Genomic DNA, 13,176 nt, shown 5'->3' with positions numbered 1-13,176 from the left:
TAGCTCAGAGAACTTTGGCACTTATTGTTTTTGAGGAACTCCCCACTGATGACACTATTAGAGATGTAATACCTAAGGATTTTTCTTCAAAAAACAAAAACATAAACCTTTACCAAGATTTAATGAAGTCCCAATATTAAAATATCTTTTTTTACTCTCCTCCCTGTTTGTATCAGGGAGCCTTTTTTCTTTCCTTAGCAATACATGGTTCTGGTCTCCAACAATTCTCGGCTGTAGTAGCTTCTATATTTAAGAACAACCTTGTGCTTTTTAAGGCTTACCCAAGTCTTTTCTATTATACAGAGGTGGCTAGTTTTCTATCAATGGCCATAAGATATTTTTAAGTAAAAATGTTTTAAATGAACAATGAGAGAGATGTCTAAAGATATTAGCTGGAATAACAAAAGTAGACAATGAGTCCTTCATCTTTGAAGAAAGGATAACATTGTGTGAGGATTACTGATTAAAATAGAGGACAGGAAATAGACTTCAGTTTAAATCCTTCACCCTTCAAAGGAATCAGCATCAACTGACCTTAGTGTTAGCTTTTTCCTTATCAAGTAACCCCTTTACAAAGTAATTTGCAAAAAGTGACAGAGCTAATAGTTAACAGAAGAGCAGAGTGGCAACATGGCATCAGAGAAATTGGTGCTGGGTCTGGCAGACCTACATGTGAATTCTGGCTACACTGCTTACTAGTTATGTGTGTCGTTGGGGAAATCACTGCAACTTAATGAGTCTCAGTTTCATCATCTTTAAAATGATATTAGTACCTACTTCTTAGGATTGTTGTGAAGTTTAGAAATGATATGCATAAAGGGATCGGTACACGGTGAGCACTCACTAATACAGGCTCGTCAGTGAGACATCTTTATAAAGTGTTCTAGGCATAAAGTTCTTGGGCAGCCACTGTACCCTGATGACTCTTATGGAGTCTGGACCAAATTATAAACTAAGCTTACTAAGTCTTTTGTATTTGAACTGTTAATCTGCCTGGAATGCCTTCCTCTCCTCTATCCAAAGGCTGTTCTTCAGAGACCATTTTACTTAGGCACCTTCTACAACTGAGTCAACCCCCTTTCCTCTCCTTCACCTCCTAGCTCCCCTCACAGCCTTGAGATCTTCTAGAAGACATTTTGCCTATACCTGTATTATCCATACCATTCAGATGATACTTTTTGTCCAGGGTACTATGATTTATCATGTTAATTATCAGTAGTTTCCAACTTCAATTAAAAACAATTCATGTTTCTTACTATGAATGGTTCTCTAAGAATACGTTAAAGCAGAGCAACTACCCCTTTCCACCAGAACGTAATTATTAAACGTCTTGGGAATATTCAACAGGATTATTAGTACCACCCTATATGTAAGTGTGTTATGACTTAAGTGGGCTTTTGTGTACTACTCTGGATATAAAACCACCATTTATAAAATTATTTCTACCAGAATTTTCAAGTTCCAAAATGACTTAGAAAATTATTTTGACAGTCAACCTGCTTATAATTTGGAGAATGCTTTTGCCACTGTTTTTCTCCCCAGCCAGATTATATACAGTTTGTGAGCAGGAGATTCAAGTTTTATTTCTTTGACTTTTAGTGCTTTGCTAGAGTAGATGCTCAATAATTGCTTTTTGGTGGTGCTATAATGTTAAGATTGCTTAACAAGACTCTTCCTCCTCTTAGGAGCCAATGCTCTGGGTCAGGCCTCTGATTCCTCTTCCATCTTACTTGAAGCAGCTAGTGGAGGAAATCCAGACTCAGTGACTCTCTTGCTAGAGTATGGAGCTGATGCGAACATCCCAAAGAGTTCAGGTCACCTGCCCATTCATGTGGCAGCTGACAGAGGCCACTTATTGTAAGTTCAAATACATTATTGTAAATAGTAGAAATAATAATAGCTATCACTTTCTAAACAGCTTCTAGGAACTTTATAGTCTGTATCTTCCACAGCTCTTTAAGAGAAGAAAACTCTTGACCATCTAGAAAGTGGTAAAGTCAGCAATCCTTTATAGCTATTGAAGAGACTAAGCTATTTATTGTATTATCAGCTCCTCTGGCAAACTGGGGAGCCTCGAGTTTCAACTAACTGGCTAATTTATAATCCAAATAGTAATTCCATTTACTCTACTTGGTATCTGAGCTTCTGGACTCAAGAGTTAAGCCTTCTTTTTTTTGGGGGGGGGGGTTGTTTAAATAACACCTGATACTAATATCATTCAGTGCTATTCTAAAACAATAAAAAATAGGTTAATGTTGCATCTTAAGAAAAACTATTTTGAAATTCTTTCTCAGAGCGCTCAAGATTTTGGTTCCAGTTACGGATTTGGCTGCCATTAAGCAGAGTGGGATCAGCCCACTTCACTGCGCAGCAGCAGGATCACACCCCGAATGCCTGGAACTTCTCATCCAGGCTGGATATGATGTGAATTTCATGCTAGATCAGAGAATTCGCAAACACTATGATGACGGAAGGAAGTCAGCTTTGTATTTTGCCGTATCAAATGGTGACCTCTCTTCAGTTAAGCTTCTTCTGAGTGCTGGAGCTTTGCCTAATCAAGACCCAGTTAACTGTCTCCAGATAGCCCTAAGGATGGGCAACTATGAGCTGATAAGTCTGCTGCTTCGGCATGGAGCCAATGTCAATTACTTCTGTAGAGTTAACCCTTTACACTTCCCATCAGCACTGCAATACACGCTGAAAGATGAAGTCATGCTCAGGATGCTATTGAATTATGGGTATGACGCAGAGCGATGTTTTGATTGTCCTCATGGGGATAAAGTTCATCCTATCTATACATTTGAAGGCTGGACATCCACTGTTATCAAAGATACTATGGTAAGCCCCAGTATTGGCTGTATTATCTTATATAGTCAGTATTAGTGGCCCTAAACCAAAGTAAAAAGACTCCATATGCTCTCTCCAGAAGTTCATGGTTGAAAAGATTCTAATATAAAATGATACAATAAAATCATTCTAATATAAAATAAACACAATAATAGGAAGATGTAAAAAGCACAGAAAAAGTTCTGAAAATTATTTAACTCTACCTGGAGTTTCACAACAGAGGTTATACCTGTGCATGATTTTGAAGAATGAATGCCATCTTATGTATCAGTTATGCTTTTTCCTTGAATAAGCAAGTATCCTGGTTCCCCCCTACTTAATTGGTCACTTTTATTTTCTCCAATTTGGGAAAACTTGTCCCCTGGGTTTTTAAATGTCTTCTAAGTGTCATTTAGGTCTCATTTCAAATATGACCTCCTCAAAGAGGCCCTTCCCTATCCACCTTATTAAAGTGTACCTTTCTCGCAATCCTTTTCTCATCCTGCTGTTCATTTCTTTTTTATCACTATCTCAAATTACCTTTTGTGTCTCTCCCCACAAATGCATGAATGTAAGCTCTTGTTCACTTTCTTCAGCTTATAGAGCTGTGCTTAGCATATAGGAGGGCTCTGTAAATAACTAAATTCATGATTATAAAAAAATCTGAAAATAGAAATAAAATGGTGAATTGAGAAATCACTGAATCAATTCTGAAAAGTAAAAGGCAAATGTTATTACCATTTTAATAATGTATCATTATTTTTGTTATTTTTAATATTGGATGTACTTTCTAAATCATTAACTTGGCATTTAGATATATATCATCTTTTATTATATTTCCTGATATTTCATATAGTATTACTTGACTTCTCATAGGGGTATCTTATCTGAGAGAATGTAACAAACCTGAAGCAGAAACTGTCATATCCTTTATAATTAGGGTAGGATTCAGTTTAGTTGATGTAGAAAACCCAAAATGAGTGGCTTAACAAGACGACTCATTCCTCTCTCACATATAGTCCAAAGGTGAGTAGCCTCCTTGCTGGACAGCTTCACAATTCACAGCAGGGACTCAAATCTACAGTCCAGCCCATTTTTGAGTTGGCTCATGCTTTTACTTACATCCCAATGACCAAATTTAGTTATGTGGCTACCCCTAGGTGCAAGTGAATCTGGACATGTAATCTTTATTCCAGACAGCCACTATGAGACCAACTAAAGGGGTTAACAGTTTTATGTGACAGTCTCTGTCATACCTCATTATACCTTACATAGTTCTGAAAACATAGTAGATGCTAAGTATTTTTCCAAATGTTAGAGCTAAGAGCTAGATTTTCTTGTTCAATGCCTTAGTTTATAAACGAGAAATTTGAGACCTTGGTTCCTGACTCTGAATTTAGAGTTCTTTTGTCTACTATGCTGAACAATATTCAATACTTCCTATTTACTTTCATAGTTCTAATTTTCTTCCCCAGTTCTGTGAAGTAATAACTTTGTCGTGGCTGCAACATCTTTCTGGAAAAGTTGTTCGAGTGCTCCTTGATTATGTCGATCGAGTTCAGATCTGTTCAAAGTTGAAAACTGTGCTCCAAAAACAGGGGCTCTGGTCAGAAATCCATTTTCTCTTGAGTAAGTATCTTTCTTATAGAAGACTCTCATTAAAAATATTAATTGCATTCTCATTTGTTCTGATTAAAAGTTTTCCCTTCTAAAAGCTTGACCTATAGAAACCAAGAAAAATTTTATTCCTACCTAGAAAATGTTTACAACTACCCTTAATTTTTTTTTAAAGGTTTTTAAAAATTCTCCCCCCCCTCCCGCCCCGGTTTTCTGCTCTCTCTGTCCATTCACTGTGTGTTCTTCTGTTCCCGCTTCTGTTCTTGTCAGTGGCTAGGGAATGTGTGTCTTTTGTTGTTGTTGTTGTTGTGTCATCTTGCTGCATCAGCTCTCTGTGTGTGCGGCGCCACTCCTGAGCAGGCTGGACTTCCTTTCGCGCTAAGCGGCTCTCCTTATGGGGCGCACACCTTGCGTGTGGGGCTCCCCTACGCGGGGGACACCCCTGTATGGCACGTCACTCCTTGCGTGCATCAGCACTGCACACGGGCCAGCTCCACACGGGTCAAGGAGGTCCTGGGTTTGAACCATGGACCTCAAATGTGGTAGGTGGACGCTCTAACCATTGAGCCAAGTCTGCTTCCCACTACCCTTAATTTGTATTACCATTTTCCAGTAGATAAGATCTGTTAGGTAATAACTTTTTTATAAGTAGGTAGTATTTTTTTCCCAATCAACCTAAACCATGACTATGAAGGAACACTGTAGACAAAGGAATTAAAAGTTATAAAATGGCAGTGAAACCAGGGGCAAGAAAATACCAAGATCTAAGCTTGTAAAGAGTAATGAAAGATACCCTTCTCCAAACTAAATTCTTTCACATTAGCACATAAGTCAAATTAAAAAGAATTTCTTTTTATCTCATTTTCCCTGGACAGTTAGCTTCAGTTTTTAGCCTGTGAGGGAGGCAGGAAAGTGTCTAATACATGCAAATTTAAGGAGTTAAGGTCTAACAGACCAGAATGACCTCAATTCCAGTCTTTGGACTTGATATGGCTCTGAAACCATTTCTACATGAAGGGTTACAATGAGAACTGGAAAACCACTTCCCTATTGATTTTCCCATTTAGTAACAGCAAATAAAAATGTTGGTAGCTTAAGTATAAAACACACTTGCTAATTAAACTCTAGGATCACTAAAGCAAAGCAGGGGAAGCAGATGTGGCTCAAGCGATTGGGCTCCCATCTACTTTATGGGATATCCAGGGTTTGATTCTCAGGGCTTCCTGGTGAAAGCAAACTGGCCGGCCCCGTGAGCTGGCCTGTGCAAGAGCACTGGCCTGAATGGAGAGCTGGCCCAGCAAGATGATGCAACAACAACAAAAAAAAAACAGAGGAAAGACTATAAGAAATGCAGCAAACCAGGGAGCTGAGGTGGCACAAGAGATTGAGCACCTCTCTCCCACTCCAAAAGGTTCCAGGATGGGTTCCCAGTGCAGCCTGAAGAGAAGACTAGCAGACACAGACGACATACAGCAAATGGACAGAGAGAGCAGACAATGGGGATGGGGAAGGGGAAGAGGGTTTTTTTTTTTTTTTTCAAGTAAAGCAGTTCTTTTTCCTTTTAAATAATGTGCCTGTTTCTTTCATTTTAGCAAATCCTTGCTCCCTAAAACATCTGTGCCGCCTAAAGATCCGGAAATGCATGGGACGTTTACATTTGCGCTGCCCTGTCTTCATGTCATTTCTTCCATTACCCAATTGTCTAAAAGCATATGTCCTTTACAAAGAATATGACCTTTACGGACAAGAAGCTTTTATAGGAAACTGGTAATGAAACTATTCTAAAGGAAAAGGTATAATCTACAGTTGTATTTTGAAAATTTGATCTGTTATGTATGATTGATATTTTTGGCTTTACCCAGCAACTAAAGTCTCAATACAGCCTACATTCTTTAAAAAGTCACTCTGATCACAGACTCTCAATATAGATGGTTAAGATTCTAAAAGAGTTCTAAAAAGATAAACCCAAACAGTAAAAATTTAAATGTCAGTACTAATTCTATACTGATCTTATATATTAAGTGTATGAATCCACATTTTTATAACAGTAATCCTTTTTATAGAGAAGTACATATATAAAATGCCTTAGTGATTGGACTGGAGGCATACTGACCCTAGTGATGGTCGAAAAGTTTTTGTGCAAAAGTCCTGATGCCAATTTAGTGTCTGACAATGTGTCCTAGAAGAATCAAGTACTAAGGTGGGTAACTCAGTTCACTAAAATAGACCTATCAATTGAAATTTCATCATTAATGGGAAATATATGTCCCTTCTTTTTGCAAACTTGGCTATGGGTTACGATTTATTGGTTAATGTGATCACTGAAGGCAAACAAAGTATTTTTAAAAATGGCGGCTTCTGGTTTTCATTAAGAGTACTGCATACGAGCCCAATGGATAGGGCGTCTGCCTACCACATGGGAGGTCCGCGGTTCAAACCCCGGGCCTCCTTGACCATGTGGAGCTGGCCCATGCACAGTGCTGATGTGCGCAAGGAGTGCCCTAACACACAGGGGTGTCCCCCACGTAGGGGAGCCCCACGTGCAAGGAGTGTGCCCTGTAAGGAGAGCCGCCCAGTGTGAAAGAAAGTGCAGCCTGCCAAGAACAGCGCCACACACACAGAGAGCTGACGCAGCAAGATGACACGACTTTAAAAAGAGACACAGATTCCCAGTGCAGCAAGATGACACAACTTTAAAAAGAGACACGGATTCCCGGTGCCATGATAAGGATAGAAGTGGTCACAGAAGAACCACAATGAATGGACAACTGGGGGGAGGGGAGAGAAATAAATTTTAAAAATTTTAAAAAAGAGTACTGCATATAACATAATACCTCCCTAGAGAGGGAGGGCTCATTAATAGAAGCAGTTATAGGATGTTAAAGTATATATTCTAAGCTGCATGTCAGCACAGGTTTCTATACATGGAAAATGAGGTCTAAGAAAAGGAGAAGGCCTTCATTCAGCCACATCTATGTAGCATTCAGACAGCACATCAGCACGGACACCAGAAAGGTAGGATATGGCCCATTTTTGCCACAGGATCAGACAGCTGTAGCCTTTATATTTTTATATTTATATGTTAGGCTTAGGATATTTTTTAGCATGATATAGCTCATTTAGGGAAACTAAGCTAAATGAATTCCTTCTATTGTAGGGATTCAAGATTATGTAGACCATTTCATTTCAGTAAGCATTGAGTTAAAATTATTTTTAACGACAATACAGTTGTTCACAAACACAAAAAAAAAAACTTGGCAAAACTAGCCAGCATGAACAGTTTTTATTTTTTTTAATCAAACTGTGGTATTTGTTTTTAAGTGAGTGATAGATTATATGTGTGTCAATATACAAATATATTTAGGATATTACATGCACCTATATCCAATAAATTACATAATTCTAAAGTTCATTTCACCCATTCCCTGGACCTTCTAAAAGTGTATAAACTTTATTAAAATTCAGAACAAATCAGAACACAAACTCCTAGTAGAAGCAAAGGACTTGGTAAGGTGCTATAAGAAACTATAAAGAGCACATGTGAGGAATATGTGTTAGTATTAAAACTACAGGTCCAAGCCATGTAAGCTGATGTTCACAATAACTTGCCCCTTTAAATTATGGGAATTCCTTTGAGAAGGACCAAACAGTAGCAAATACACATTGCCTATAAGAAATTTAGGGTAATTACTGAAAAACCTCTTTGCTTTGCTAAAAGAAAACAAAATGTTGCTAGTGATGAATTAGTTTGCTTCTGTAACAAACTTCTGCCAATAAATGACTTTTTTTTTTTTAAACTTTAGCTGTCTTGAGAGCCCAACAGATTAGGACAAAGTACAATTGTTTTTACAAACATCATTTGAAATTACTTGGGGAAATACAATTCAAAGCATATATCGAATATCTCATACAAAAAGACTACAAAAAATCATAGATTTTATTATACACTAAAAAATTTTCTAACAGTATATTTCTTGAAGCCTTGTCAACAAATACCTATTTTGACAAAATGAAAAAAATAAGTCCTCTGCCCCACACTTGTATGACCATAGCAAAAAAAAAGACAAGTTTTTCAAATCTAATTCTAAAGAGAAATGTATGATTTTTAAATTGTATGCCACATGATTAACAGTATCAGAATTAGCCAATTAACTTACATTACAAAATCACTAAATATACAAGGTAGGTTTTGCACATTAGTTAAATCTTAATGCCCAGCTCTCATATTAACTGAAGAGATTGGTTAAAAAAAAATACAGTTCCAGTTTGAAATCCTTATATAGAACTAATTAATATAAAGGAATAAAATCTCATGTGCTAAAAATAAAATAAAGGGCTTGCTACAATGGGTTTGACTATTGGAAGTTCAGTTTGAATATCAGGAGGTTGTTGTCAAAACCAACAAACATTTTCATTTTATTAATTCAGGTGGCAGAGGTTTTGCAATACACTTGCTCTGAGGGCTAGTCTGTCAGCATGTATAAGATGCAAATTTTAAATACTTGTGGTTTCTAGATATAACTTCGAAATTAACTCAGATGTCTTTACCACATAAGATTATACATTACATAGGATGTTATATGCATCCTAATTGTCCTTTTTTCAAGCAGAAAGGTAACATAAATTTACCACTGTGGAGCCTGAGAATTCTTGAAATTAAATACAAAGTAATTATTGCAGATATGACAAAAACTAGAGTTGCTTTAAGGACTCTATTCAAGGTAATGTTTCAGTCCCTTGCTAACAATTTTTACAATTTAAAAAGGGAGAAGTAACTGGTATCCTACCCATTAACTTCATTATCATAGTTACAAAAGGACTGTTCACATAGGTAGCAGAGTGCACAGCAGAATTAGGTAGACTTAATTTCTTTTCTTTTAAAGAAGCTTTGTTAATTTCTTGGGGAAAAAAACCATTAAGTAAAAAATGGAATCTGAAAAAGATAACCCCAAATCTAGTCCCATCATCACCAAAGCATTTTAGAGTTAGATGAGATTACAAGGAGGATAACAGACTAGGCTCAGCTTTAATGTTAGACTGAAACTCATGAGTAGTCTTCTTTAAACAAAAAGGAGAGCTGATTAAAGTTGATGCTTAACTATCTGCATTAATGGAATAGTGCAGAGGTTGAATAATCTAAAATCATTAAATCCACATAACTTGTATTTGGCACTGGAATGCACTTTGGTCTGACCTTTGGACATGGCTGTGTTATTGTGAAAATTCCTATGAAAAAACACGACTTGAAAGGAACTACAAGTCCGACCGATATCCTTAAGTCTGCCAGTACCCTTAACTATAGCCTACAATTTGACCCAGACGGCTAAAGCAGGTTAGCACTTCACAACCATGCAAAGTACCAACCCAAGTAAAACTACCTCCTGATGTTGACTGGTTTCATCTGAACTAAGTGAGATAACAAAGTATCAACAAAATTTAATAAAACAGAAAACTTGCTAACTCTCAAACAGGTCTTAAAAGCAGCAAGACTCGACATGATCAAGTACTGACCACAGAATAAATTTCAATAAGAAATGATAAACTTCATTAACGCATTCCCTTTAGTAATCAGACTTTTTTAAGTATTCTGTAATCTTCCATCTTTTTACTATTTGTTTTCAAAGGGTATTAAATAACCAGTACTCCCATTTGGCATATGGACAAAAAGAATATGATCTTATTTTTAATTATCATCTATCCTATTCCTGCAGAAAATATTGTACATAACATAGCATAAAACAGCCAAGCTACATTGGGAGAACTAAAATAGATACCTTTTTTAATTCAGAACTAAGAAGAAAAAATTGTCTATCAAGAACAAAAGGGTTTCCCCTTGCAAAATTACTAAGTGGCTAACCTCTTGAAAATTTGTAAATACATAAAATATTTTACTCAATTTATTTAACTTGTTACATATACTTTTTCATGTGAAACACATGAATAGTTTCAATCAGCAATGTTAAAAATCTGATTTTTTAAAAAATCAAGTTTTGACATAGAAGGTATAGACAGTAAGAGATGTCAATTTAACCTTGGCACCAGGCTAAAATCCTTCCTTAGTTAACTCTCCTATATAGTATATCAGGCATTTAATTTCTTTCCAATTTTTCATAGAGCTAGACCTTTTATTCATTTAAAGAGACATATTTACAATAATTAGTGCAAATTATTCCATTCTCATACATGAGTTATTTGCCTTTGTGGATATAAAGTGATGATTCAGTATTTTATCAAAACATGGGATTATGAAAATACTGGGAATATCAGTCTGATATTTAAAAGATATTTTCTAAACTCCGGAAATTTTTTTCTTTATGCAGGAAACATAATTGTTCTAGAACTTCTTTTGAAATGTCAGTTGACTTTCAATAAAAATTATTTCACGCAATGCAGAAAATACATGTCTCATCCTATAACAATATCTTTACCTCTAACTCCTAATCTAAAATGTATTTGAAAAAACTAAAAAAAAAATCCCTGTTAATAAATTCCAAAATCTTATTTTAACCATTACTGCTCTGCAGCAATAATTCAAGTCCCAACCTGAGAACTAAGAAAATGATGATAAAATGCCAAGGGCTATATCCATCTTGAACTGAAGATACTTAAGCTTCTTTCCCACAATCCAAGAAAGTGCCCTGAAATCAACAGTACCACCTGTCACAATTTGAATCTTTAAGTCTAAAATCTCTGTTCTAATTATTTTATAAAAGTTCTATTGCACATTTAGTATTGTTAAAATACTTGAAACTTGTAGAATTCTCTACATACAAGGTTCAAACTTATTCAGTCCAAAACTTCTTAATGAAACAAGAGGGAATATACCCACAAAGATTTGAAGCTGAAGAATAAACGATTTCTTATGCTCATAGTCAATTATGAAGCAAGATAAAAAGTTCATAAATTGAAGGGAAAAAAAGGCCTTGAGCAAATGTATATCTCGGCAATCTACTTTAGGAAGATGAGCAGGTTTCGTTAGGCATGTGGTATTTGATGTTACTGCATAGTATGTTATTTTAAGGAGAAAAAAAAAAAATCAATGTAAACCTAAATCACAAGTTCAATCTAATTTTTTAAAATGAAGCTAAAAGAAAGAAGCATATACAACGCTTAGTCTCCTCCTTGTTATTTCAACATAGTTGTTACCTTGTGCCATTTCACCACAGAAATTGTCAATAAATTCCAGGGGGAAGGGAGGGGTGATATCACCAAAAAAGCAAGGATAAGTTTATGCTTCTGACTCTCTCTTCTTTCCTTCTTCTCCCAAATCACTCTCTTCTGACTGGCTACTACTAAGGACAACAAATTGCCCTTCACTACTGCCTTGGTTTGGTCTATTGGAGGCAGCTATCAACCGACTTTGTTCTTCTAGGTCCTAGGAGAAAAGAAAGAAAAGAAACTATTGTTTGCAGTCAAACAAAAAACAATGCAGTTAAATACATACTTGAGAGCAATTTCAAACCTTCTGTCATAAATATGTATGCAGAATTCTGACAACTTGCTGAAAAGAATAGCAACACCAAACAAGAAAGGAAACCCAATCAACGCAACACTGAAGCGAATTTGGGCATCATTCTAGAAACTCTATAAAAGCCAACATTCAAACAAAAATTAAACTAAAGGTTTTCTTCTTTACTGTTTTCATGTTCAACAACCAAGTTCAGGGCCATCATCGTGTCTCACTTCACACTGAAAGCTTCACAATTGATCACCCAACCCCTAATTCTCCCATATTCTCCCTGTCCAGGCCAACCTTTTCAGCTTTGCCCAATTTATCTTGTTAAATTAGATGTCACCTTCCCTCAACCTAGTCAAGTAGGTTTGACTTCAGTGTCATCTTTGCCACTTCCCTCTCCCCTGTCCATACATCTAGTCCATTGTCAATTCTTGCTGATTTGTTCTCGTTAAGTATTCCACAGCTGCTTCCACTTTTCCATTCCTACTAACAATGCCACTATCCATAATAGGCTCTTACAATCTCATGGATCGCCTATCCAATGCATTCTCCAGATTTTGCTCTGAAATTTGTTTCCATTAAAATTATCCTGTTGGCTCCTTCACTGTTAGTGGGAGCGCAAAATGGTGCAGCCTCTGTAGAAGACAGTTTGGTGGTTCCTCAGGAAGCTAAATTTAGAACTGCCATATGATCCAGCAATTCCTCTCCTAGGAATCTATCCAGAAGAACAAAAACTATGACACAAACAGACATCTGCATACCAATGTTCATAGCGGCACTGTTCACAATTGCCAAAAGATGGAAACAACCCAACTGTCCATCCACCAATGAAAGGGTAGACAGAATGTGGTATATATGTATGATGGAATACTATGCTGCAGTAAGAAGAAATGAAATTGGGACATATGGGATAATATGGATGACTTAAGACATTATACTAAACGAAGTAAGCCAGACACAAAAGGACAAATATTGCATGGTCTCATTAATATGAACTCAACACAAATAATAAACACATGAAATTAAAACCTAGAGTATATATTATAAAGAGAAAAGAGGAGGGTTGAGAAGAACTATGGATGCTTAATGTACGTAGAAGTTTTAATTAACTTGACTGTAAAAGTGTGGAGATGGATAGAGTTGATAGTAACACATTATAGTGAGTAGCAATTGGTTTATAAAAGGGATTGTGACTGAAAAAGGTAGTCTGGGGAACTAAATGTCAATAGAAAGAAAGCTAAAGAATAATCTAGGGACTGAATAACACAGTGAACCCA

General features: G+C 36.3%; 2 protein-coding genes across 2 annotated transcripts in view; one reads left to right on the top strand and one right to left on the bottom strand.

Annotated features, from left to right (window-relative positions):
• Positions 1-6,792, top strand: part of ASB14 (ankyrin repeat and SOCS box containing 14) — a 29,009-nt gene extending 22,217 nt beyond the window's left edge. Inside the window, exons 7-10 of the mRNA XM_012528252.4 lie at positions 1,686-1,857; positions 2,295-2,838; positions 4,302-4,455; positions 6,036-6,792. Of these exons, the coding sequence (XP_012383706.1) occupies positions 1,686-1,857; positions 2,295-2,838; positions 4,302-4,455; positions 6,036-6,214 (1,049 nt within the window). The 3' untranslated portion in view covers positions 6,215-6,792. The remainder of the gene's footprint in view (positions 1-1,685; positions 1,858-2,294; positions 2,839-4,301; positions 4,456-6,035) is intronic.
• A 915-nt stretch (positions 6,793-7,707) lies between these two features.
• Positions 7,708-13,176, bottom strand: part of APPL1 (adaptor protein, phosphotyrosine interacting with PH domain and leucine zipper 1) — a 37,114-nt gene continuing 31,645 nt past the window's right edge. The window contains exon 22 of the mRNA XM_004448225.5: positions 7,708-11,818. Within this exon, the coding sequence (XP_004448282.1) occupies positions 11,672-11,818 (147 nt within the window). The 3' untranslated portion in view covers positions 7,708-11,671. The remainder of the gene's footprint in view (positions 11,819-13,176) is intronic.

The sequence above is a fragment of the Dasypus novemcinctus genome, chromosome 26 (assembly GCF_030445035.2).
Source record: "Dasypus novemcinctus isolate mDasNov1 chromosome 26, mDasNov1.1.hap2, whole genome shotgun sequence".
Classification (NCBI taxonomy): Eukaryota; Metazoa; Chordata; class Mammalia; order Cingulata; family Dasypodidae; genus Dasypus; species Dasypus novemcinctus.
Note: the sequence above shows the minus strand (reverse complement) of the source record. Positions and strands in the feature narration are given on the sequence as shown.